The sequence below is a fragment of the Danio aesculapii genome, chromosome 11 (assembly GCF_903798145.1).
Source record: "Danio aesculapii chromosome 11, fDanAes4.1, whole genome shotgun sequence".
In the NCBI taxonomy this organism is placed as follows: domain Eukaryota; kingdom Metazoa; phylum Chordata; class Actinopteri; order Cypriniformes; family Danionidae; genus Danio; species Danio aesculapii.
The window spans coordinates 14,246,044-14,272,949 of record NC_079445.1 but is presented as its reverse complement, the minus strand read 5'-3'; the positions used below and the strand labels follow the sequence as shown (position 1 = coordinate 14,272,949).

At 34.0% G+C, this 26,906-nt stretch overlaps 3 protein-coding genes across 4 annotated transcripts; all 3 read left to right on the top strand.

Moving 5' to 3' along the window:
• Window positions 1-818: 818 nt before the first annotated feature.
• Window positions 819-13,042, top strand: misp (mitotic spindle positioning). Of its 2 annotated transcripts, none has more exons than XM_056468683.1 (5): window positions 819-883; window positions 3,824-6,164; window positions 7,129-7,370; window positions 11,315-11,353; window positions 11,430-13,042. In XM_056468683.1, the coding sequence occupies exons 2-5, from the start codon at window positions 3,968-3,970 to the stop codon at window positions 11,517-11,519; spliced, it is 2,568 nt and encodes an 855-aa protein (XP_056324658.1). In that variant the 5' UTR covers window positions 819-883; window positions 3,824-3,967; the 3' UTR covers window positions 11,520-13,042. The 2 variants fall into 2 exon arrangements, with proteins under 2 accessions (XP_056324658.1, XP_056324659.1); XM_056468684.1 differs by lacking the exon at window positions 819-883 and adding an exon at window positions 2,023-2,167.
• A 1,517-nt stretch (window positions 13,043-14,559) lies between these two features.
• si:ch211-262i1.4 (thymic stromal cotransporter homolog) lies at window positions 14,560-19,424 on the top strand. The gene is made up of 4 exons (XM_056468857.1): window positions 14,560-15,511; window positions 18,910-18,993; window positions 19,109-19,265; window positions 19,333-19,424. The coding sequence occupies exons 1-4, from the start codon at window positions 14,560-14,562 to the stop codon at window positions 19,370-19,372; spliced, it is 1,233 nt and encodes a 410-aa protein (XP_056324832.1). The 3' UTR covers window positions 19,373-19,424.
• A 1,831-nt stretch (window positions 19,425-21,255) lies between these two features.
• On the top strand, window positions 21,256-25,685 carry si:ch211-262i1.5 (uncharacterized). Its single transcript, XM_056468147.1, has 3 exons — window positions 21,256-21,915; window positions 23,986-24,115; window positions 24,673-25,685. The coding sequence occupies exons 1-3, from the start codon at window positions 21,338-21,340 to the stop codon at window positions 25,417-25,419; spliced, it is 1,455 nt and encodes a 484-aa protein (XP_056324122.1). The 5' UTR covers window positions 21,256-21,337; the 3' UTR covers window positions 25,420-25,685.
• The last annotated feature ends 1,221 nt before the right edge of the window (window positions 25,686-26,906 follow it).

Here is a 26,906-nt window from a genome sequence, read left to right as displayed (position 1 = left end):
TAAATTGGCCTTACACTTCATATTTTCAGATTTTTCATACCATAAACTGACATATCAACCATTTGGTAGAGGCTAATATTTTAGAAAATATGGAATGTGTTAAAAAAATGCATTGAGTGTGTTAACTAGCAACATTAGGAGTTAAGAAATGCAATCCAAACATTGTTTTTCTTGGTGGGGTAGTCAAAGGGTTCAAAACAATAATAACAACCTTGGAAGTCAAACATTTTTCGATTTTGGGCTGGGAAATCTCTTAAAATATCCCAAGTTTTTTTTTTGTCCACTAGATGTCAGCATTTGTACTTTAATAATTATTTGTAATCCCGTAGAAACATTTGCTCAAAAAGATTAAATGATTTTATTATGAACAATTCTCTACATGATCAGTTAAAGAATAACTAGGTATGATTTACAAAAAATACTTTTACCGCCATAAATTCAGGAATGTAATATATGAGTGTCATGCTCTGCAGTTTTCACTCCTCTCATCTGCTCTGACACAAGGGAGTTTCATTGTACAGCTCAAATGACAGCTTCAGCTTTTATTTTAATTGCACTTCTGTTGTTAAACCTCCCTATGCATACATGTAAACGGAATTAATAAGAATGTTTATGAGTTTAGTCATTAAAAGCCTCTTATTTTAATTCCGTAAACAGAAGATTCAGAAACAGGCTGTAATGTTAATGTGCCAGATGATTATTCTCATTCAAAACTGCATCCAAAACTATCAGTGTGCTGTACTGTTGTAGTCTGGGTGAGGGGTGTGTCTATGCATGCATATGTGATATTAGCTGAACTTTGTCAAGTCAGTGCAGTAAAGACAGAAGTGTCTACTGATGCATGTGACACTACAGCTTCTGACTCCACAACTGATCTCGGAAGGTGAGTGGTGGTTACTTTACTTTGGCTGAATAATTTTATAAAAATTATGTTACTTTAGGATAAATATTTCATGCACTGCAAAACAAAAATGCTTACTTAAAGTTTTTGTCTTGTTTCTTGTCTAAATATCTACAAATTCTTAAATCAGGATGCATTTTCAAGATGAGAAAAAGTATATATTGCTTTGTTTTCAGAAATAATAAGTCAAAATCAAGTGTCTTTTGTTATTAGAAGTAAACAAAATTGGAACACTGTCATTTTAGGTGACCTGATGAAGACATTGGTTGAAACCCCATTAACAGATTATTTTGCTTGTTTTAGGGAAAAACACTTCATTTTGACTTATTTTTAAAAACTAAATACAATATATTTTTTACTATTTGGACTACAAATTAGAAAAAAAAACTCTGTGTAAGAAATAATAGCTTACATTTATATACCTCTTTTGTTTTGAAATGCACTTTTTTGCAGTGTATTACAAAAGAGAAAGGACATGGGTGAATATTTAAGACGCCTAAATCAGAGGAGAACAGAAAGGGGTTTAATGTAAAGTAATTTAAAACAATTACTTGTTACAGTAGGTTAAATAAAAGGGTTATATATCTTATGAATGATCTATCTATCTATCTATCTATCTATCTATCTATCTATCTATCTATCTATCTATCTATCTATCTATCTATCTATCTATCTATCTATCTATCTATCTATCTATCTGCATCTGAAAGAAAGTGAAAGTGCAGCAAGATGTCCTATTTGTGCATATTTTCCACATTACACCGAATATCTAAGAAAACATGGCTGTTCTGTTCTCATTGGTTGTTTCAATAGAATTGACCATCATGAAATTGCATCTAGATATGAAACTGTTACCTAGTGCCAATATTTAAAAATATTTTATAAAGACTATTTTAAGGGTTATTTATTATTACTACTTAAGGGTAAAGAGGCATTACTTGCCAGATTCATTGGTCTTAAAACATTCGTGAAGCTAAAGTATATTTTCAGCAATTTTTGGGACACCCCTCAGACAGTTTCAACCAATCAGCGCAGGCAAAGCAGTAGTTTCCAGGAAACCAGCCTGCTGTCATTTTATCAGTAGTTCACAGTTCACGATGTCACACATAGACACCCACTGACAGTGAGCAAAACTCCCTTACAACTACGTAAGCTTGTTCAAAGTGGCAGACAGTTTTATCTATTGTTTTGATGCAGTATTTAGCAAAAGGGAATAATAAATAGCTGTTAAAAGACAGTTATTGCAGAACTCTCCAGTAACGTGAGGTGAGTAACAGCTTCTAAAACTTATGTAATCACTGACTTATGACTCTTTAAAAATGTAATGAATGCTGAATAATCTAAAATAATGAAAATTTATTTAATTATAGATATATCATTTGAATAAACAATCAACTTCAAATGTATGCAATATAATTTGCGTTGTGTAGCATTTGTTTTTCCTATGGACGTCAGTGGTTACAGGTTTTCAGCTCTCTTAAAAATATCTTCTTTAGTGTTCAACAAAATAAAGAAACTCAAAGGTTTGAAACAACTTAAAACTATTAGTTTGAATGAATTAAATAGTAAGCATTTTTATTTTTGTCTTTTTTTAAACATGAAATTGGTTAATTAGTTAATAAAAAGAAACATGCTTTTTCAGTCAATAAGCTTTGAAGTTGGTTAAACTATGACAATTTGACATGATTTTTCTATAGTAAGTAAAATATTCTATTATTAATTATCATTCTGAACACTATAAAGGAATTTATTTTTGCAATTAGTTTTCATTTTAATATTATTGAAGTTCATTTAAAACAAATAAAGTTTATTAAAATAAACATAACTTATAAAATAAATATAATAAATTCAATCAATATAAACTGATAATAAATTGATAAACTAAATATTGTTAAAAACATGTAAAAAATAAAACTAAATTAAATTAAACAGAACAAATAACGACTATTAAATGGCTACATTTTGGTTATTCTACTGCTAAGGTTTCGCAAGAGAAACATGTCAGAAATAAAATTATCATCTGCTTCCAATGTTTTTATCAGATATTGTTATGTACAATATAATGTTCTAAAGTAATTAATGTCAAATTTTTTAGAAATATTATAATTGTACTTTCTAAATGCTTTTCGCTCTTATTTGGCATGCCAGTTCTTTAAAGTTCAGGCATCCTAAACATTGTACGCATCTTTAAAAAGCACTGAAGTACTTTTTTTATTGTACTTATTGGACATTCTACCAGAAATGTACATTATCTGTTTATGAAATAAGAAACATAAATACAATACATTTCTAAAATGGACTGATGGTTGATATCTGTGAGTTGTTCTGTAAAGGAATATGTCATTTATTTGGTTCTCAGATTTGTGTTCTTTATTAAAAACACTTTACAAATGTACAAACCCTGTCATTGTCCTTGTCCTCAGCCCAATTGAAGCTACAGCTTTAATAGTTTTGTTATGCTAAAAACTGCTATTTGGAAAAAGTTACTTTAGAAATAGCAAGTTTAAGTTGTTATCATTCACATCAATTGATTAAAAACATGAAATTATAAAAAAATCTACAATTAAATACTACAAATATATAATACAAACTCATTTAAAATTGTCCCCATGTTTCTGTCAGTCCTGTCACATTTGCATTAAATGTTACATAAAATGCGTGCAATACACATTTAAGGCTATGACTTGGAAGTGACATCATTTGACAGAGAAGAAGCTGACAGTGTTCAAGGATGCATTTTATCATTGAATTGTATAATTTTATGCTTGTTTTTGTATGATTTTGTTTTGAGGACAACAAGCTTAAGTTAGGCCCTGTCACATCTTTCATAAGTGAACATGTATGTTTCTGGTAGAATGTCCCTTTTAAACAATGAATTAACGAGGTTGATTAGTAAAGCTCTCTTTTTTTGTTGTTACCCAGAGACAGGCATCAACTGTGACAGTCAACCCATATGATGCATACACACACCCCTTAGCAGAGAAACAGGCTGTGATCTATTCCCATTCTTCTTTGAGACCTTCACTTCCAAGGCCTTCCCAAAATCACCTACCACCCAGAGTCCCCATGACTAGCAACCCAAAGCGTTGGGTGATAAAGCCCTTCTCCCCTAAGCTAGAACAGTTGGATTTACGCTCCATATTGAGCCCTACTGACCCACCACAGTCGCTAGAGAAAATGTGGAGTAGCAGTCAGGACGGTGACTCTTTCAGTTATAGCCTGGTAAGCACAACAGTAACAAGCATGCAGCCCACTGTGATGGTGTCATCTGGGAGTGGCAAAAGCACTCCAGAAGTGGTTGTCCAGGCTCGACAAGTGTCTGTGTCTGAGGATGGAAGTGACAGTGAAGAATGGAGGCCCAGTACTCCAAGCAACCCCAGCAGCCCTAACAGCAGCACAGGTTCACATGTCGGGTTCTATTCATTTGTAGATGACCCAGCAAGCCCAGAAGCAGAGCTTAATAAAGTTTACATGGTTTCTCCGACAAGACAGGCAAAGCTGAACACCCTGAAACAGAAGAACACCTTTAAACTGCAGACTTACACAGAGGGTAAGAGACCTGGACGGCTGTTTGAAGAAACGAATGGAGATGACCTTTACAGAGTTGAGGAAGCCTCCACAGTGAATGAAAAGGAGGAAAATCCAGACCGAATTGAGATCATTCGAAATCAGGCACCCAAGAAAAGCCCTGCCCTTAAAGAACAGTGGAGTGCCTTAGAAAATCTGGACCTCAGTAACACTCCAAAAAGGCTTCTGGACGGGTTTAGTTTGCTCTACAAACCAGTGAGTGTCAAGACTGAACAGGTCAGGGTTGAGCCTGAAACCATAGACAAGGAGCAAATCGACTTCAACGCAGCACGAAAGCAGTTTCTAATAATGGAACAATCAAAAAAGAATGCCTTCCAACAGAGTCATCAGCATCTTCCTTACTCCCCCAAAATGCGAGGACGAACTATGTCCTCAACTGCCAGCATCTTTACTCCAAAAGAAGTAAGCAAAGAGAATAGCTTAGAAGAGAATCAGTTCACACTAGCAGCACAGCAAAAGACAGAAGTAAACACTGTGACTGTGACAGAAGATCAAGAAGATGGAGTTCTGAGTGTTGCTACAGATGATGTTGAATCTGGTTTTGGTGATCTAACAGTAGGTTATACCAGTGATGAGAGAATTTCAAATGACCCTTCCATTTCAGAGATGGAAAGCAGCTTTGCATTGCTTAGTACGGAGACCCCCATTCAAAGGGAAATTAGAATTTCTAGGGAACGAGAAGAGGATTTGCGGCGATCAAGGGGTATCTTGCGCACAGACATTTCGGAGATGGTGGAGATCAGGACAAAACCAATTCTTTCCCTTTCATCACAGATAAAAGCTGCAAAATCCAAAGAACCAAACAGAGTGAGCTTTCTTATTCAGAGAGAGCTTGAACTTGAGAAACAACGACAGTTCCCAATCCCAGATCATAATCGGGAAAACCAAGCACAGGACAAGAAGTCATCATTTGAGTCACATCCCCAAGATATTCCAAACATATCTTTGAAGCCAAGTCAAAGGGAAAATGAACTAGAGCAAAGAACAGTTTCTGCAGATGACATGTGGATTACAGAGCAACCTGTACTAGTAGAGGAAGGTGACCTCTCTGATACAAAGGAAGTTCTTTCCCCTTGCTGTCCACATAGACATCCTGATGAATCTACACTTCAGAGAAACACTGACTGCAGCACTTCTGGAAGCAAAGTCCAAATAGGTGCATATTCGGAGGAAAACGACTATTCTAAAGTAAGGGTTTATAATGAAAATGGTGTTGACAGTCGAAACATTAATCCTGGAACACAGAAAAAATCATCCTGGATTGTGGAAAATGACAATAGCATGACACAAAAGAACAGAGTATACTCTCCAACTATGCTGTCCCAACTGGATCTTGAAAAAACTAGGTACAGCTCTTCCTGGAGATCTCACCTAGAGCCAACCAAGTGGAGACCTAAAATGCAGAATGCTCCAGACAGTATCCGCCAAGAAATTGAAGAGGACCTCAGGAGAGAACAAGAGCTTCAAGAACTAAGAGAGTCTCTCTCAGTACCCAACTCAGCTGTGACATCTCTGAAAACTTATTCTGAACCCAGATCTCCACTAATTGGCAATGACGAAAACTTATTATCGCCAGAAACTCCACACATTGTACCTCCAGAAAAGAAGACTGATCATAGTTCCACTTATTCCTGGAGTCTGGCTACTTCTTCTGTATCCCAGCTATCCATGGCAGGTATAATAATCTGTTTGGCTACAATGCACTCAAAACATGCTAAACATAGAAAATGGGTAAGGTGAGACTGCACACAGGTACCATTGTCATTTCAATTACCTGTTGCCAGGAAACTGTCTTATTGTTCTGTATAAATGCATTTCATAACTTTCTTGTTCATAGCTAACTGATTAACTTAAGTGTTAAATGTTTATGGATGTCACCAGCACCAAGGAATGAGAAAGAATTGCCAACTTAGTTTCTGAACTTTGGACATAACATGGTATTCTGCTTCACTGAAGATTGATTAATCATTTACTTTGTGGATGTGAATCTACATTTCAAGTTAAGGTTTACTTTTCAAACAATCAAATGTCATGCTTTCCAATGTAATTTGTGTTGGTGGATAGTGCCCTCTAGATATAAAGCAAGGATTTATGTAAGTCCACAGTACATAAATCAATTCAGAATCTGTATAGTCAAAATATAATAATCAAATTGATATATAATCAAATTGATTCATAGAAGCTTTTGCTTCAACAATGCTCAGTAGAAAACACGAATAGCAGAAGTCTGAGCAAAACGTGCAATAATACAGCGAAAAAAGTATAGTAAAACAACTGACTTATATAAATATGGTTCACACTTTACAATAAGGTTTCCTTAGTTAATGTTAGTAAATGTATTTACTAACATAAACAAATAATGAACAATACTTCTAAACAATTTATAAATCATAGTACAACTCATTATTAAAATCCATATTCATGTTAACTTTAGCTCGGTGAGTTACTATAAACTAGCAATGAATGACTTTATTTTCATTAACTAACGCTAACAAAGATGAATAAATACTGTCATTAATGTATTGTCTATTCATTGTTTGTTCATATTCGAAGATACATTAACTAACTAATACAACCGTATAGTAAAGTGTTACCAATGTGTGAATAAAGCCTAGTTTTGTTTTTTCTTATCTTTCCAGATAAAAGTCAACAGATGGCCTCACCACAACAGAATTCCAGACTGCCCTCTATGTCTATTATAATACCCCAGCCATGGGGCAACCCAAAACCCATGTCTCCAACTGTATCTTTGGTAACCCCCATCAAACCCTTAAGTGCACCGGTTGATATGTCATCTCCCATCTCCCAGAAAGGTCTGACTGAGACATTGCTCAAGGACTTTGAGGACAGGAGAATCAAACTGAAGCTGGAAGAAAGTGCAGTGAGTAATCTTAGTTGGCTAAATGTTATTAAAAAAAAAATAAATAAATAAAATAAACAACCCTTTAAAATATAGTTCAACCAACATTTTTTTTAGAATTTTCTCACCTTACTGTTGTCCCAAATCTATGGAAGAAACATGTCATACAAGTTTAAAATGTCACAAGAATGAGCAAGAAATGACAGCAGTTTTATTTTGGGCAGAACTATACTTTTCCAAGCTTAATGTCATAATCAGCAGTGTTTCTCAACCAAGTTTCTGGAGACCCACCAACATTGCATATTTTGGATGTTTCCTTTGTCTGTCACACCCACTACAGGTCTTTCAGTCTATGCTAATGTCATTTTCAGTCTCTGCTGGTGTGTTTGGTTAAAGAAACACGGAAAATGTGCAGAGCTGGTGGTCATCCAAGAACGTGGTTGAGAAACACTGATATAAAGTAATGTACAGACACACAGTATGACAGTTATACAACTGATTTGAAGGGATAGTTCACCTAAAAAGGAAAAATAAATACTCACTAATTACTCACCCTCAAGTGGTTCCAAACCTTTATGTGTTTCTTTACAATACTGAACATTAAATTAGATAATTTGAAGAAAGCTGAACTCCTGTAACCATCGACATCCATACTAGGAAAAAAATACTATGCTATACTAAGTCAATGGTTACATGTTTCCAGCTTACTTTAAATGTGAAAACGCAGTGCGTTTTATTAATTTGTTTGTGTTGTGAGAAAATGCAGCGTGTTTTATTAATTTGTTTGTGTTGTGTAAAAATGCAGCGCGTTTTATTAATTTGTTTGTGTTGTGTGAAAATGCAGCGTGTTTTATAATTTGTTTGTGTTGTGTGAAAATGCAGCGCGTTTTATTAATTTGTTTGCGTTGTGTGAAAATGCAGTGCGTTTTATTATTTTGTTTGTGTTGTGAGAAAATGCAGCGTGTTTTATTAATTTGTTTGTGTTGTGTGAAAATGCAGCGCGTTTTATTATTTTGTTTATGTTGTGTGAAAATGCAGCGCGTTTTATTAATTTGTTTGTGTTGTGAAAAAATGCAGTGTGTTTTATTAACTTGTTTGTGTTGTGTGAAAATGCAGCGCATTTTATTATTTTGTTTGTGTTGTGTGAAAATGCAGAGCGTTTTATTAATTTGTTTGTGTTGTGTGAAAATGCAGCGCGTTTTAATAATTTGTTTGTGTTGTGTGAAAATGCAGCTTATTTTATTAATTTGTTTGCATTGTGTGAAAATGGAGCGCGTTTTATTCATTTGTTTGTGTTGTGATAAAATGCAGCGCGTTTTAATAATTTGTTTGTGTTGTGAGAAAATGGAGCGCATTTTAATAATTTGTTTGTGTTGTGTGAAAATGCAGCTTATTTTATTAATTTGTTTGTGTTGTGAGAAAATGCAGTGCGTTTTAATAATTTGTTTGTGCTGTGAGAAAATGCAGCGCGCTTTATTAATTTGTTTGTGTTGTGAGACAATGCAGCACGTTTTATTAATTTGTTTGCATTGTGTGAAAATGCAGCTCGTTTTATTAACTTGTTTGTGTTGTGAGAAAATGCAGCACGTTTTATTGATTTGTTTGTGTTGTGTGAAAATGCAGCGCGCTTTATTAATTTGTTTGTGTTGTGAGACAATGCAGCGCGTTTTATTAATTTGTTTGCATTGTGTGAAAATGCAGCTCGTTTTATTAACTTGTTTGTGTTGTGAGAAAATGCAGCGCGTTTTATTAATTTGTTTGTGTTGTGTGAAAATGCAGCGCATTTTATTATTAATTTGTTTGTGTTGTTTGAAAATGCAACGCGTTTTATTAATTTGTTTGTGTTGTGTGAAAATGCAGTGCGTTTTATTATTTTGTTTGTGTTGTGTGAAATAGCAACGGGTTTTATTAACTTGTTTGTGTTGTGTGAAAATGCAGCGCGTTTTAATCATTTGTTTGTGTTGTGCGAAAATGCAGCGCGTTTTATTAATTTGTTTGTGTTGGGTGAAAATGCAGCGCGTTTTATTAATTTGTTTGTGTTGTGTGAAAATGCAGCGCTTTTCATTAATTTGTTTGCATTGTATAAAAATGCAGCGCGTTTTATTATTTAGTTTGCATTGTGTGAAAATGCAGCGTGTTTTATTAATTTCTTTGTGTTGTGAGAAAATGCAGCGAGTTTTATTAATTTCTTTGTGCTGTGTAAAAATGCAGAGCGTTTTTTTTAATTTGTTTGTGTTGTGAGAAAATGCAGCGCGTTTTATTATTTTGTTTGTGTTGTGCGAAAATTGAGCGAGTTTTATTTATTTATTTGTGTTGTGTGAAAATGCAGCACGTTTTATTAATTTGTTTGTGTTGTGTAAAAATGCAGCGTGTTTTATTAATTAGTTTGTTTTGTGTGAAAATGCAGCACGTTTAATTATTTTGTTTGTGTTTTGTGAAAATGCAGCGCGTTTTATTAATTTGTTTGTGTTTTGTGAAAATGCAGCACGTTTTATTAATTTGTTTGCGTTGTGTGAAAATGCAGCACGTTTTATTCATTTGTTTGTGTTGTGTGAAAATGCAGCACGGTTTATTAGTTTGTTTGTGTTGTGAGAAAATGCAGCGCATTTTAATAATTTGTTTGTGTTGTGATAAAATGCAGCGTGTTTTATTAATTTGTTTGTGTTGTGTAAAAATGCAGCGCGCTTTAATAATTTGTTTGTGTTGTGTGAAAATGCAGCATATTTTATTAATTTGTTTGCATTGTGTGAAAATGCAGCGTGTTTTATTAATTTGTTTGTGTTGTGTGAAAATGCAGCGCGCTTTATTAATTTGTTTGTGTTGTGTGAAAATGCAGCGTGTTTTATTAATTTGTTTGTGTCGTGCGAAAATTGAGCGCGTTTTATTAATTTGTTTGTGTTGTGTGAAAATGCAGCACGTTTTATTAATTTATTTGTGTTTTGTGAAAATGCAGAGCGTTTTAATAATTTGTTTGTGTTGTGAGAAAATGCAGCGCGTTTTTTTTAAATGTGTTTGCGTAGTGACGATTTGCAGCATGTGTGCTGTCAAACTGATGAAGTTCTTTTCTCAATTTGCTGGCTTTTTTGTAATTGCATGTGTTTTCTTAAATTGCAGCATGTTAAGCTTTCTCGGCCACCGTTGCTTTAACTTGTTTAAAATGTTAAGACATGCCCTAAAAACACAAGCAATTGATAAATTTTCACTTAAATATAGTTAAACTGAAATGACTCCAATGTGCTCTGAACTGTTGTACCTGGTATAATCCTGACTCCACAATATACATCCTGCAATGTGACTATTGCATATTGACACATTGCAATATCGATACTGAAAGAATATATTGTGCAGCCCTAATACAAACCCTTTAAATGGGACCCATTATGCCCATTTTTACAAGATAAATAAGTGTCTAATGTCCCTAGAGTGTGTTTGTGAAGTTTAAGCTCAAAATACCCCATAAATAATATTTAGCAACTCTTTGAAACTGCTCCTTTTAGGCTGTGTTTCAAACTGGGCCATTTGGTGACTGTCAGCTTATATTTAAAAGAGTTGAATATAAGAAGGGATGTTTGTGCTCTTTTCAAAAGATGGCAGAGTTCTAAACAGCTATGTGTCAGCATAGCAACAGATTCAAAATAGGACTAACATTGTCTATGTGAAACCTTAAAATGTGCATAGAAGCGTGTCAGAAGTAGGCAATCTATAGAGACCATGGAGTTCATTTGTGCATCCTAAAACTAATGGCCGACGGTGGCGTCTAACTTAGGGCTGTCTGTGTTAATGAGGAAGAGATTGTCAATAATGGGCGAGCCTTTTAAGTGTGATTTTAAAAAATAGAATTTTTTTTACCATTAGAGGCTGACTATACAGACACAACTATGTTTAAACTACTTTTAATAGATCTTTGCATAATAGGCTCCCTTTAAAACTAATCTAATAGTACTTTCCTCATTTCTTTCTCTCAGTATGCTGGAATCCAACCTATCGATGCCATAAACAATGAGGTAAGATGAGGTTTTCAATGTCTAGTGCATTCTGCTGATTCGGTTTGATCACGTTGTGTAACTGGTTTCTCTGCAGGTCGTAGAGGCCACCCGTGTAACAAGGCATAAAAACCAACGAGCCTTGCAGTGGGAGGCAGGCATGTACACCAACCAGGAGAGCGAATGAATCGGCGGCAACTTAACAGATGCAACAACATAACAACTGCAATCCTTCAGTGGACTGGATTTAATCCCATACTGCATTTACAAGCAAACTACACTTGCACCACCTCACTATATAAAGTCAATGCATTTCTAACATGGACATTTCATTCACAGTTTAGCTAGCTGTTCAGAATCGACTGACATGGTGGAATTAGGTGTAGGTGTGGAGAGCATCTTGCCTGCTTGAGGTGAAGTGTATACATTACCCAGATTAGTAATGTCACCAACTGTCAAATAGTTTGTAGGTTAGGCTTGCTTTTTAAATGATGAATACAATTAAATAAGTAAATTAGAAGCACGGCCGAGTTTTAACACAAATAGAAGGGCCCATGAAATCTGGACCTGGACACAAACTCATTTAGACACAAGCTTGTAGATTTAACTAAGTAATTTCTACTTTGAAGTAATGCTGAATATCGCTTTTTACTGAAAAATTATTAACTGAAGATTTTTATGTCATTTTTATTTTTATTATTTGTATTGAATATTGAAGTTGGTAAATATTTGGAGATTTTTGCAGTATTGTTAGGCTTCATGTCTAAAAAACTATTTTAAAGTCTTTGCTTTATTAAAGTTGTTTAAGCATTTTGTTTTAGTCTGTGTATAATACCAAGAGATGATACTGTTGTATTATGTTTTTACTAATAGGCCTAATAGTAATCATAAAAGATTTTTTTTATCAAATTCTATATTAAGAAAACCAAAATAAAACGAATTTGGGATTGGTTTACTTGATGTATTTACTAGTCATCTGTATTTAAACTGCACCTGTTTGTTGTGATAGTGATGCTGACTTTGTTTCGAGTTTAAAAAGCTGCGTTTGAGCAATGTTAATATGTTGGGACAAATAAGCTATTTAATTTGTAATTTAACAAAAGTTATTATGGAGAAAAATCTTTCAAGCAGCTAATAGTACGTTCATTATCTGAGCGTCTTGTTTGCTAATGTTCACAAACACATTCTCATCCCGCTGTCAAGAATCTAGCATATCTAGCCTACCTTCTGTCTTTCCTCACATGCATAGTTTCAGGTCCTAATCCCTCTTTTAGCATAACTCTTTGCATTTTTTTATTTTTTTTTTTTGAATTATATTATCAAGCTAAATAATTACTGTTCAAAAACTGTTCTTTTAATTTTTCTTTGAATGCAGTACATGTAAGACCATGGGACTACGGCGCCCCCTAGTGAATAAACATCATTAACATAACATTCTAAAAGAATGCACTTCAATTAGCTGAAGTGTTTGGTCATTTACACAATATATTAAATAAAGCCATAAACCGCAGAAAAATCACATCTGAGACTGAACCCCTGTGTTGGCGACACTTTGTTTTATGTTCTCTGAGGTGAAGTAAGTGCAATCTCATCAATTTACAAGAAGCAACAAGTTTTCTTTAAAATCACTTTCATTTCAGTCACACAGCTTCCATCCTGCATAATCCTTTGCACTTTCATATCAATTAAAATTTATTCCTGTTGGATACACTCCTGTGAGTATGTATGTTGTTTTCTTTCCCTGCATAAATCTATTGAGATCTATTTAAATGCATGTATCCATGTTTAATTGTGTGTATAATAAGTGTAAAATTTATCATGTTGATCTAAAAACTAATATACAGAATAATCTCTTGACCTTATGAACAATACTTGTAGTGGTCAACGTCATATGACGTTGAAGGCAAAATTATTTCCTCCTGTTACATTTTAAAGTTTTAACATTCTTTAAAGTGCTGTTTAACAGAACATTTAAAAAAAATAAATATTTTAATTATTAGTTTTAATAGCTCATCTCTAATAAATATTTTTTTGTCTTTGTCATGATGACAGAAAAAAATATTTTACTGGTTATTTTAGAAGATACCATTCAGCTTAACATGGAATTTATAGGTTAATTGGCAAGTCTTTGGACAATATTTGTTTAATCTGTAGCCAACTGAAAAAAAAAGTGGGATAATAATAAGACTTTTTAATGTTAATATTATTTCTTAATATTATGTTGTGAAAATCTCCTTGCTCTGTTAAACATCACTTGGGAAATGTCTGAAAAAATTCAGATAAAAATTTTACAAGAGCTATTACATTCAACTGTGTGTGTGTGTGTGTGTGTGTGTGTGTGTGTGTGTGTGTGTGTGTGTGTGTGTGTGTGTGTGTGTATATATGTATATATATATATATATATATATATATATATATATATATATATATATATATATATATATATATATATATATATATACACAACAAATAATAACTTGACTTCTAGTTGATCATTTGGTAACGTGGCTTAAATGAAAGGCAAAGGCCTCTAGATTACGCTTATTTTACCAAAATAAAATATGACCATGCCTTGATTTTTAATTATTTAATTAGGACAATAAGGTCTGACTTTGCTTAGGCAAAAGTCGTGGCACTTAACAGAAATAATGTACAATATAGAATAGGTGCTGTGGAAAAAGAATTATTATTGTGCATGACTCCCATGAGCTGCGTCCATACATCTTTGCAATGACTTAAAGAAAGCGTTCTTGCAGGACTCCCAGAGTTCATCAAGATTCTTTGGATTCATCTTCAATGCCCATCTTACCCCAGAACTGCTCAATAATGTTCATATCTGGTGACTGGGCTGGCCAATCCTGGATCACCTTGACCTTCTTTACTTTCAGGAACTTTGATGTGAAGGCTGAAGTATGAAAAGGAGTGCTATCCTGCTGAAGAATTTCCCCTTTTCCTGTGGTTTGTAATGTAATGGGCAGCACAAATGTCTTGATACATCAGGCTGTTGATGTTGCCATCCATTCTGCAGATCTCTCGCAATGCCCCCATTCTGAATGTATGAATCAATGATCAACTAGAAGTCAAGTTATTATTTGTTGCTTTTACAACTGGGATGGCTATATATATATATATATATATATATATATATATATATATATTCTTAACTACTTCTTTTTTTTTACTTAAAGATTCAAAAATCAGTCTCAAGATTCCACCCTGTCAATTAAATGGAGGCCATTCTGACTTTAGTGGAGCCAGTGGTTGTCATCAATAAACTGGGGACATCGTTCTTTGAGATGGCCCTTACACAGACCGTGTACAACCATTCGCTAAGGAAAACAGCAGGAGACAGCAATGCAGCGCAGGCAATGTCCTCACGCTTTCTTCTTATTCAGAGTGTGTTGTCCTCTGTGACGGCAATGTTGTCCATTATTCCACTGAGTCGTATGGCAGACAATCATGGACCTAAAGTCTTCCTGGTGTCCTCTCAAATGGGTTCAGTGTTGGGCATGTTTATGCTTGTCATCTTCATGTACTGTGAGGTTCCTCTAGAGTTTCTTTACTTGGGATCTTTGTTGCATGGATTGAGCGGAGGTGGGCCAATGTTCTGGGCCGGGGTGGCTGCTTTGGCATCTCTGAGCTCGGAGCAGGGAAAACGCACTCTTAAACTCAACACCGTGGACTTCTGTTTTGGGATTGCAGGGGTTGTGGGAGGTCTTCTTTCTGGATATCTGTACCAGGTGGGACCATCAGTTCTCCTCCTGACAGCCATTCTGATCACTGCTGTTGCACTACTGTACTCTGTGTTCGCCCTCTCTGATTCAAGATTGTCCTCCTCTGAGGGTGAGCCACTCCTGCCAGAATCTGAAAGCGGGAACACAATGGATCGAGTTTCTATAGGCATGTTAATGACAGCCATGGTGTTGTTCATGCTAGGAATGGTCGGGGCAGAAAATGTGCTCCAGCTGTTTGTGCTGAAGCCTCCTCTGAGCTGGGACTCAGTGTGGGCAGGATATGGCAGGGCCGCCACCAGCGCCATGTACCTCAGTAGCTTCTTAGGGGTCTTGAGTTTGTTCAATGTGATGGGGGACACAGCCCTTACTCTTCTTGGTATTGTGTCCAACTGCACTGGGATGGCAATCATGGCATTCGCAATGGAAAGCTGGGTCTACTTCCTTGGTGAGTTGATCTTAAGATAATTAAAAATCTTTTTTATGTGTGCCCTGGGTGATATATATTGGAACATCACAAATGGCAATACATGAATAAGTGTCCTAGACCAGGGGTTTTCAACCAAGGTGTTTGAAACCTTGGTAAACTCCTGAGGGATTTTAAATAAATAAGCAAAAAAAAAAAAAAAACTAAACATTGGGTTTGTGTATAATTTTAGTTCTCATTGTCTTACAAACTTGGATATAGGAGACATGAGATGAACCCTCAGGTCTTTTCTACAGAATAGGATAGTGCCATCATCCAAATTCACCACATTTTTTGCATTTGATCAGTTTATTCTAAAGTAAAAAGTAACAAATGTAGTCAAAAAAATTTTATTCTTCTTTAATTATAGTCAATCAACTTTTAATGCTAAGTCATAAACAGTATAAAATGTTCAAATACAGAACAATGGAACATAAAATGTACTTCAAAATCTACATCTTGAATCCAATATGTACAGGCCCATAGCCAGCCTGCTGAAAGGGGTGGTGCTTTTTTCTTGAAAAGTAGACTTTTTTTGCAGTTAATCGCCTCATTTTTTCATTTGAGGTTTATATATGGCAATTTAGTGACATTTTAACGACATTCATTAACGACATTAACGATTCATAACGCCAATTTTTAATGTACCAAAAACAATTCCTAAATATTTAGAATAAAGAAATATAAAAAAAAATACTTTATATTTTATTTTTAAAATACGAAGTTATTACATTATATATCATAAGAAAATAAAGGAATCTGTTAAAGTTCTAAATTTAAAAATGTAGTCTATTGTCAAACAAATTGGCTAGCACATTTAACTTTTTCCTGCATTTGGCCATTTGAATAATAAAAAAATTAAAACATAATAAAATAATAATAATAACAACAATGTAGAGATTCACAATTTTTGTAGTCTCTCTTGTATATTTGAAAATTCATAGATAACAACAATAGCCTAATTAGTATTAAAATTTACTTTAATATGCTTCAGAATTACCTTTTGGTGCTTCACTCGTTTTTCTTTGTCATTTTTTTATTCAAGAATATGGTCCAAGATTTAGAATAAAAGTTACTTGTAAACTGTATTCTCTATTTAACATCAAGCAGTGAAAGAAGACACTTATGTCAGATTCCGCTTGGTCTTAAAGCATTCTTTGATGAGTTATTTTCACATTTTATGCTGGCATAGCAGTCAAAATAGGACAAATGAGCTCATGTATGGGACAAATTCTGGTCGTTTGTCAGTGGGGGGGGGGGTCTTTCGAATTTACCAATAGTAATGACAATATTTATAACACATCTGAAGATGAGACTTCAAAAATCTGACTTAATTTCAGCTTTACTTCTGAATTCACTTTGCAATTTATGGATATATAATGCATATATAAACAATCTTTTGAAGAGTATCCCTTGAAAGAGCCAGATGTGATGCGGTGGCCAGAAATATATTTCAGACAGAATACAAAAATGTTTGTTGAATTAATGCAGACAGAGAAAATAGAGAATTAAAACACAAACATAAACATATACTCAATCCTGTGTTTAACGATTAATCTTTTAATTGTTCATTTTGGGACTTTTAAGTTCTTTATTGTTAATAGTTTTATAAAAAACAAAACAATCAAATATTAACTGTATGTTAACATTATATATAATAACAAAATACTGTAAACAGACAGCTAACAGCTATATAAAAGTACAAATAAATTATTTTATTCTATATTTCGGAAAATATAAAGTAATAAGTTCTTTTTAAGTTTAAATAAAATTGTAAGGAGTAAAAAAATAGTTTTCTTCGGAAATGTTCACAAGTTATCATACAAGTAGTACACATAAAGGGATGGTTCACCCATAAATGAAAATTTACTCACTATTAACTCCCCCCTCAAGTGGTTCCAAACCTTTATGAGTTTCTTAGTTCTGTTAAAATGAAAGAAGATATTTTGAAGAAAGTTGAAAACCTCTTAACAATTGACTTCAATAATAGGAAAAACCAATTATCATCTTTTGTATTTAGCAGAAGAAAGAAACTCATAAAAGTTTGAAACAAGTATAGGTTGAGTAAATGATGACAGAATTTTCTTTTTCGGTGAATCTTTAAGTCAAGCAAAGTAAACCAACTCAAGTGTTTTGAACTCCTGGTAAAGCAGCAAGGGACTCAAACTGCAACAGGTGACAGAAATGGAAGGGAAGAAATTTGAGAGATTGAAAAAAACAAAACTCAAAGGAACAATGGCAACAATGACAATAAAGAAGTTTATTTTTAAAAGTGTCTGAAGAACCAATAATTGTGTGCAAAGAAAAAGACACTACATTGATATATCCATCAGACAACATGCTTAAAGACATTTTTGAAAACTTTCATGTAGAAAAAAAGAAATGTACAATATAAATCAGGACGTAATCTATTAGAGACTGGAATATAAGTACATACAATCACAAAGTGATAAGAACAATAAGTAACAAATTAGAAATAAAAAGAAAAACTAAACAAAACTAAATAAAGAAAGGGGAATTACAAAATTAAATAAAAAAACACAGAAAGCATCAAAGATTAACTTACTGGAAGCATGATGTAGATGAAGAATTTTGCATATAGTATAAAAAAGTATATAAAATATTTTTATATAATATAAAAACAGTATATATATAATATTTATATATATATATTTTTATATATATATATATATATATATATATATATATATATATATATATATATATATATATATATATATATATATACTGTTTTTATATTATATAAAAATATTTTATATACTTTTTTATACTGTAAGCAAAATTCTTCATCTACAAACAAAACATTCTTAAATCTCTTCCCTCATTTGCCCATTCAAAGCTTTGATGCTTTCTGTGTTTTTTATTTAATTTTGTATATATGTATATACATACATTTCATTTTTATTTTTGGGATTAAAATAATAACAAATATGGAAGATGTTCCCTTCCGTAGACCCACTGTGTGATAGATGCAGTCAAACCCCGCCATCGCTCGGTCACATGTTTTAGAGTTGTCCTAAAATAGTTAATTAATAGATTTCGGTTTTTCAATTAATATCAGAAGTGGTGGGAAAACAAATATACCCCAGGTCTATTTTAGCTAAAGTTGAAATCAGAATTATTAGCCCCCTTTTTAATTTTTTTTTCTTTTTTTATAAAAATTAAAAACTGCTATTATTCTAGCCGAAATAAAACTAATAAGACTTTCTCCAGAAGAAAAAATATTATCAGACATACTGTGAAAATTTCCTTGCTCTGTTAAAGATCATTTGGGAAATATTTAAAAAAGAAAAAAAATATTCAAAGGGGGGCTAATAAGTCTGACTTCGACTGTATATTTATTCTTAATTGTTAAACAGCCAGAGGAATCATGATGTTTGCCTGCGTACCCATGCCAACACTGCGAGCTATGCTCTCCAAGAACCTGCATCCTCAACAATATGGTAAACTCACAACTGCAAAGAAGAAAATATATAGGAACAACATAATTGTGAGGTCTTAATGTTATAATGTAAAATAACTGATATATTAAGCGTCTTCTGCTTTGTCTCTTGGCAGGCCGAGTCTTTGGGCTGCTCCAGTTGCTTCTGGCTGTAACCGATCTTTTATCAAACGTCTGTTTCACTTCCATTTACCCGCTAACTCTCAGGTGGTTCAGTGGCTTCTGCTTTATCCTCTCCTGTGCCATTAGTTATATCAGCGCTGTCCCGATCATGTAAGTAAATCTGACAAATCTGATGATTCTTCTCAGATCATGCATAACAGCTTATTTTGTTTTTCAGTTATCTAAGTGGCAGAACCTTGAGAGATGGAGCCATCTGAGATGAGTGCCATTTACATGAAAAGTTTTGATTCACTGCTAAGGAGTCCAAAGAGGGCATGGTGATGAATGAATAAATAAATAAATAAATAAATAGATAAATAAATAAATAAATAAATAAAATGCTTTTAAACTTTCGCTCTCAAAACTTTTCTATATATTCCCCTAGAAACTTTTTATTTACTTAGAAAATCTTTGTGTTTGGAAGCAAAATGTTAATATTCCCCATGAAACAAAGTTTTGTAAGATGGAAAAAAAATCTAAACTAAAAATGTAAAATTGTAACAAATAGGTTTCTGGTGGAACACAAAGGTTTCATGAGAAAAAACAAATGTCTGTCTTGTCAAAAATATATTAATATTATTATTAAAGTGGAAAAACTGTGTTGGCTTCTTTTGTTGCTGATTCTTTGTGTATGGTTTCTTTTGTTACTATTTGATTCCTTGTTGGTATTCACAATTAACCTCCTTTAAAGAGCTTGTTCAATAATATTCATTGAAACATGCATGCTAATTGTGTTTTACTTATTTATAGCCTATTAAATCTACTGCCTAAAATGTAAAAATATACACTGATACTGATAAGTCACATAAATATAAGAGATGAATAGAACATTTAGTAAACATACCTTCACCGCTGTCTGATCATAAATCCATTATTCTATAATTATTCTAATTATGTTTTTAGCTCAGTTGGAGGTTTACATTTTTTGTTGCGTTGTGTGCCTCCTTTTTGTGCAGTCTCTGATCCACCTTTAGTCAAATCTGGCCCTAAAGGTTCTTAAGATGCTTTTATTTTTGACAACACAAACGTATTTGTTAACCAAAATCTTCTCAGTTCTCTTACAAAGATATTCACACAGTCATTAATAGATCTCAGATTTCTTTACCTGTTTGCATAGGTTTTTTTAATAATATATTTGGAGACACCGTTTTAGCTTCTTCAGATAAAAAAAAAATTATCTAATAAAGCTGTTAAAGTCTCAATCAAAATCATTCACAATTGCTACCCAATAAATAGTAAACGAGCTAAATTTAATAGCAATATTTTCCCCAAATGCTAATTTTGTACTTAATATGAAGAAACACTAAATCATTTATTTTTTGAGTGGACTTACTGTAAAGTGTTTTGGATTGACTCTTTCAATTTTTTAAAAGATTCTTATTTCCAAACTTCTGTATATCCCTAAAATTTGCATTCTTCAGTAACTCCTTAAACCTAGACCCATCTCAATGTAAATTAAAAATTAATTAATTTATTGCTTTTTCTGGCTAAATTTTACATCAATAAATGAATGAAATGAAATGAAATAAAAGAAATACCCTTACTTTTTATTTTCAGAAAGGATTTTGATGTATATGTGAACTCCTTAAAAGTCTCTAATGATTATGCTGCATGTAAAACTTTTTCTTAGTGTAAATCTTTTAAACTTATATAATTTGCCGAGGTTTATGTAACCCTTTTGTCTCTTTGTTCACATTGTGTCTTTGTAATACTTTCTTGCATAATAACAATAAAAAAACATTTGGTAAACAATTCACAAATTAAATTATATATATAAAAAAAGTTCTGAACCAGTTAGTGTTTGATCTGTAATGTCCTATAGATGCCACGTGGTGTCACCTAATCGCCTATTTACTGCCTCTTTTGGCAGGCGGAAAAATGTGCAAAACCTTAACTTGACAACCTATTAAACTATTTTAGACAGGTAGTATTGTATTTTGACAAATCACAATTATTATTTCGACGAGTATTTTAAGGAACTCTTGTTAATTGTAATTTTGACGATTTTTAATTTCGACGAGCGAAGAGCATTTCATGCTACAACGTCTTGCCATATAAATACGGCTCGTACGGCTGATGTCGACGTATTTCCGCTAGAATCTCAGCGTCTATGCGAGTTTCCGTTGTGCGTCTGATTGTAAATTAGTTAAAGTGTTAATAAAAAGGCTATATAATAAATAGTTATGAATTCAAGAAGCTTTAAATACCTGCGTCGTGAATGTGCATCTTCTCGGTATTGCTGTGTCCCGTTTTGTAAAATGTCCTCAAGGTTTAATTCTGTGATCAGTTTCCATAGGTTACCTTTGGACAGAGTAACACGCAAGATGTGGCTTCTTAATATTCGGCGAAAGACTTTTGAAGTCAGCCTCAATTCAAGAGTTTGTGGCCGACACTTCACAAATGATGATTTTATTGAGCCATCGTCTCCTACAGCACGCAGACTGCTAAAGAAGGGTGCTGTGCCCACGTTGTTCCGGTGGAACAACTATTCCACATCAGGCCAAAAGCGCTTTGGACTATGGAAAAAGAAAGGTTCCTCCACTGATCAGGAAAAAGAACTTGTGCCTATGGACTTCCAGCATGAGGACCATAATTACTATTGCACATCTCTGGTCCAAAATGATAAGGTTGTGGATCCGACTGATGATCTCCGAAATGAAGTGGAGGTTCTGAAGAGAAAGATTGCGGAGTTTTCCGGCCACCAGAGATTTTGTTTGGGGCGATTTGCTGCATCTGATGAAGACATAAGATTTTACACAAGGTAAGGGCTTAATGATTTCCCCTTGGCTTTCCATTCTCTTTTGAATGTACTGTGATTGTATATTCTCATTTTTGCATTAAAAAAAAAAAAAAAAAAAAACCTAAATGGATATGTTAGATTTTTTTAACTTGTGGTGTACAACTGTAATAATCGCTATATTTTTAAGTTAATATTTTACATTATATTTTTAAATGTTCTTAATTCTTAACACATCAATTTTTTGATGGCCCAAGACTTTTGCCCAGTAATGAATATTTCCATATTTAAAACTTATTTAGGTCTTATTTATTTAGGGGGTTAAATGTAGGCCTATACAAAATTAGTAAAAACAACGACTATTTACATTTATAGATGTAAATAGGGCCAATATTTATATTTAAAGTATGTACATTTTAATAAAATATTGGATTAACAATACAACGTGTTTTTTTTCTTTTCAAAACAAAACAAAACAAAACAAAAAAACATTTTCAAAGGAACATGGAAACAAAAAAGACATACAATACAAGTGTCACCAAATACAATCTTATTTACATTCTGATTTATGGTTAATGGTTGCTATATATAATTTTGTTAAGGGTTGGGTATCAAAAATCAGCAGGCTCCAGATATATATATATATATATATATATATATATATATATAAATAAAAGCACCACAATAAAATGAAAACAGTACATTTCTTCTCAACCATTTACCCCAGTGTGCAGATATTTTATAGGCCTGTTGTCTCAATGAAGGTGTAAGTATTTTCATATTATACACCTCTTTTACAAAACCATGCCATTCACCTAAAGATGGAGGATTTTCCTTGAGCCATTTCTTTGTAATGGCCTTTTGCTAGTTGTTAGTAGTGTATTAAGAAGAAAAGCATCTTTTTTTTTTGTATTTTCGAAGGGTAATTTCCCAGGTTCATGGTTTTAAAATTACATTTCAGATTCAATCCCATTATTGCATTTATCTTGGCAATAGGTGTGTGTATAATATGACAACCCCAAAGTATGTGGAAATGATCAGCCAATACATTTCTACATTTTCTGCAACATTCACCATTTTTTTTGATCTCTAGTTTGAAAGTATTTTATTTTAGGTGTCATAAAGAACCTTACATTTTCCTAAATAAATTCCCTCCATGAATCTGAATTAATTGTGATCATCTGTGTTTCTCAAATATTTAACTGTTTCTCATTTGTTATAATTATATTGGCTTCCTTTTAGCAACACAATTTTCTTTGAAAAATTACTTTGAAACAAAATAACGTCCTTGGCACCAGACACCACTTTAACTGTTTGGAGAGACTGTCTTAAAGTTTTCTGAAATAATTTGATATGCCAGGCTTTGTTCAGCATTACCCAGAGTTCATTAGCTGCTTTATCTTTCTGTCCACTGGAAATTTTCCAGAGGGACTTTTTGGAGGCAATTTCATAATTGTCTGTTTTTCCTCAGCTTTTTTCTCCAAATATGATTTCACTATATTTAGCAATGTGTTTGGGAAGAAAACATAAAACAATTACCCATGATCCCTTGTGTAAATATAGGGACCAATTTAGAGTGATCTATACAAAGAGGAGAGAGGTATGATCTAATTGATTAGAATGATGGATGGATAATTCTAAATATAAGATGCAATAGATAAAGTAAAGTGTTTTGCATTTTTTAGTGATATAAATACTGATGAAAATTTTGAAAATGGCTCGGACAATTGAAACTATCTAACTCAAGAGTTTTAAAGAATACAGCAGAATACAATAAATATGTATGAAAGAATATAAACTGTGTTAGACCAGATTTGATGAAAACAAGATGCTTTTGCAATTTCTTGAAAATGGCTAAAGTCTCACCTGCTGTACACAACAAAGAGAATAGAATAAAATTACATAAAATATGTCAGCTATATTTTTATTTAGTTTTAATGTATTTAGCTGGTACTTAAATGTGGTTTTAAAGCTTGTAACTGCTGTAAAAATATTTTTGTAAAGGTATGCTTATTTGTTTTTTAATCTTACAGGGATTTCTGTGTTTTACATGTTTTATTATATATTATCTGTAACGTCCCAAATCTCATGCAGATTTGCAACGTACAACCACTTGATGGCGTTCTGGAGAATCATTCAGCCTGCCTCCCACAACATGCTTCGTGTAACCAGAGCAAGGGCAGATGCAACAAAGTGTGATGTTCAAGTATCAAACAATGCATCTGTAAATAAGTCTTTTTTTTTATTTATTATTAATTTATTATATCAGGGTTCAACATTAAGGATTTTTTTTCTACTGGCCCCACCAAAAAAAAAAAAAAAAAAGGAAACGTGTACCCATGTAAATGTCTGCTTCCAAGACCTTCTTTTAGCCTCATAATTTGATGTTGCCTTCACTTTGCGGTACTGGTTTTTACCAAGTTACAAAAAAAAAGACATGCTCACAACATCCAATCAGATAAGAGGAACTGAAAAGCAATATGGTGTTTACGACATCACAGAGAAGGTAGCATTAAAGCTTAAAAGCACAAACTGTTTCTCGATTCAAAGACTGTATTTAGATGCAATTGACAAATAGTTGCAGGCAAATTAAACTTGTGACAAGGCAGCACAGATCGGGCCAGTAACAATCCTGTCTACTGTTCCGAGCGCCTCGCACACTGGGCCCGGGCCATCGGGCAGTCGCTATTGTTGAGCCCTGATATCACATTGTTACATGTTGCATTTTGTAGGCAAGAAAATGTAATGTTACCTGTATTTAAAATTTTGTTATTTTAACAGTTTCAGTCCTTGCTGCCCATAGATGAGTTTTTCCTCTTCATGGTCCATCTCTCAGTTGGACTGACAAAGAGGGATCTGGCCCACAGATTCAATGTCCATTGGACCACCGTGAGTCAAATCATTTCATCCTGGGCCAATTTTCTGTACACAATTCTCGGATCAGTGCACATTTGGATGTCCAAGGAGGCAGTCAAGGCTCAAATGCCAAAGGAATTCCAAGACTACCCAGACACACAAGTGATAATTGACTGTATAGAGCTTTGTTGCCGAATACAATCATCTGACCTGTTCCCAGATGAAGGGTATGATTGCACCTTCAAGGGGTTAATTGGCATGGCACCACATGGTGCAGTCACTTTTGTGTCATCTTTGTATGCAGGGTCGGTCAGTGACAATGAGGTTCTTAAGAAGTCTGGGATTGTGTTGTACCTGAAACCTGAAATGGCCATCATGGTTAACAAGGATTTTCTTGTAGATGACTGTGTACCATGCAGAGTTTACAGACCAGCTCACCCATTAACGAGAGAACAGATGGAGGCTGATGAGGATGTGGGAAAGATGGGGGGCACTCAATCCATTACTCAACTGAGGGTCCACATTGAGCATCTCATCTGCAGGGTGAAGCAGCACAAGCTTCTTGATACTGTCATGCCTTTTTCCAGCACAAGGACCATCAACCGGCTATACATAGTTGCTTGCCTTTTTATAAACTACCAGGATGGCCCTTTGTTAAAAAGATGGACATGATTAAAGGAACAATCACTGTTTTTTTACAATCAAAAATATCCTCAGTGTGAAGATAAAATAAAAATACATTTTGTATAATTTTTTTGTAGAGATGGAAATTTGTGCTTTGATAGCATTTCTGTTAATGGGATAGTTCATGCAAAAATGAAAATATTGTGATTTTAAATTTTATGAGCAGCTTTCTTCTGTTGGACTCAAAATAAGATATTTTGAAGAATGCTGGTTACTGGGACTCATCGACTTTCGTAGTAGGAAAAAATAAACTAAGTCAATGAGTATAAATAACACTTAGCCCACAGCAATGGAAACATTCATTCATTCATTCATTTATTTGTTTTCTTTTCGGCTTAATCCCTTTATTAATCAGGGGTCACCACAGTGCAACGTACTGCCAACTTATCCAGCATATGTTTTACGCAGCGGATGCCCTTCCAGCACTGGGAAACAGCAAAACCCAACACTCGGAAACACCCACACACTCTTGCATTCACACACATACACTACGGCCAATTTCATTCTTTAATTGTATTTTCGGCTTAGTCCCGTTATTAATCAGGGGTCGCCACAGCATAATGAACTACCTACAGCCAATTTAGCTTATTCAATTTAACTTTACAGCATGTCTTTAAACTGTGGGGAAACCGAAGCACCCGGAGGAAACCCACGCGAACATGGAAAACATGCAAACTCCCACAGAAATGCCAACTGACCCAGTCGGGGCTCGAACCAGTGACCTTCTTGCTGTGAGGTGATCAGGCTACCTGCTGCACCACCGTGACGCCCTCGCAATGGAAACATGATAAATTAAAATACTCTGCTGTGTTTCTGTATTTTAAATATTTGCACGGTTACAGTATTGTGCTTAATCTTGGTTTGTGTAGGTCTTAAGGCTCCAGTGTATCACTATACCATCCTTCAGATGATGCATTAAACAGGTTCTGACTGACTGGGGATCATTTTAGATTCCATGGCGCTTTTTGTAAAACAGTAACCTGGGTGTCCTGGTCAAATTCCAACAATCAGCCCTTGCCCATCATGGCCTTCTCGTCATCTCCATCCCTTGAGCTATCTCTCGCCAGGGGCGTAGCAACTTGGTGGGATGGGAAGGGGGGGGGGGGATACGTCCCCCTCACTTTTAGAGACAGACAATTTAGAAACAGGTGATTTAGAATGTAAACTTTTGGATTTCATACAGCTGTGCCCTCCACATTTAAAATGCCCACTATGTCCCTGTCTGTGCTCTCCACCTAGCTGGTGTGTAAGTGAGCTTCCTGCTATTGTACTGTGGCTGCCACTCCCTCATTCATTCATTTATTTTACAATTACTTTAAAAAAAAGGTGTTTTTGGGTTATATACTTTAACTTATGTTATCATTTAAGGCCTAACGTCTTGCTCCACCTGCTGTGGCCTATTATTTACCTGGTCAGATCATCTGATGCTTTTAGGCGGCTACCATGGAGACAATGAGCCTCAGTTTCTGTTGCGT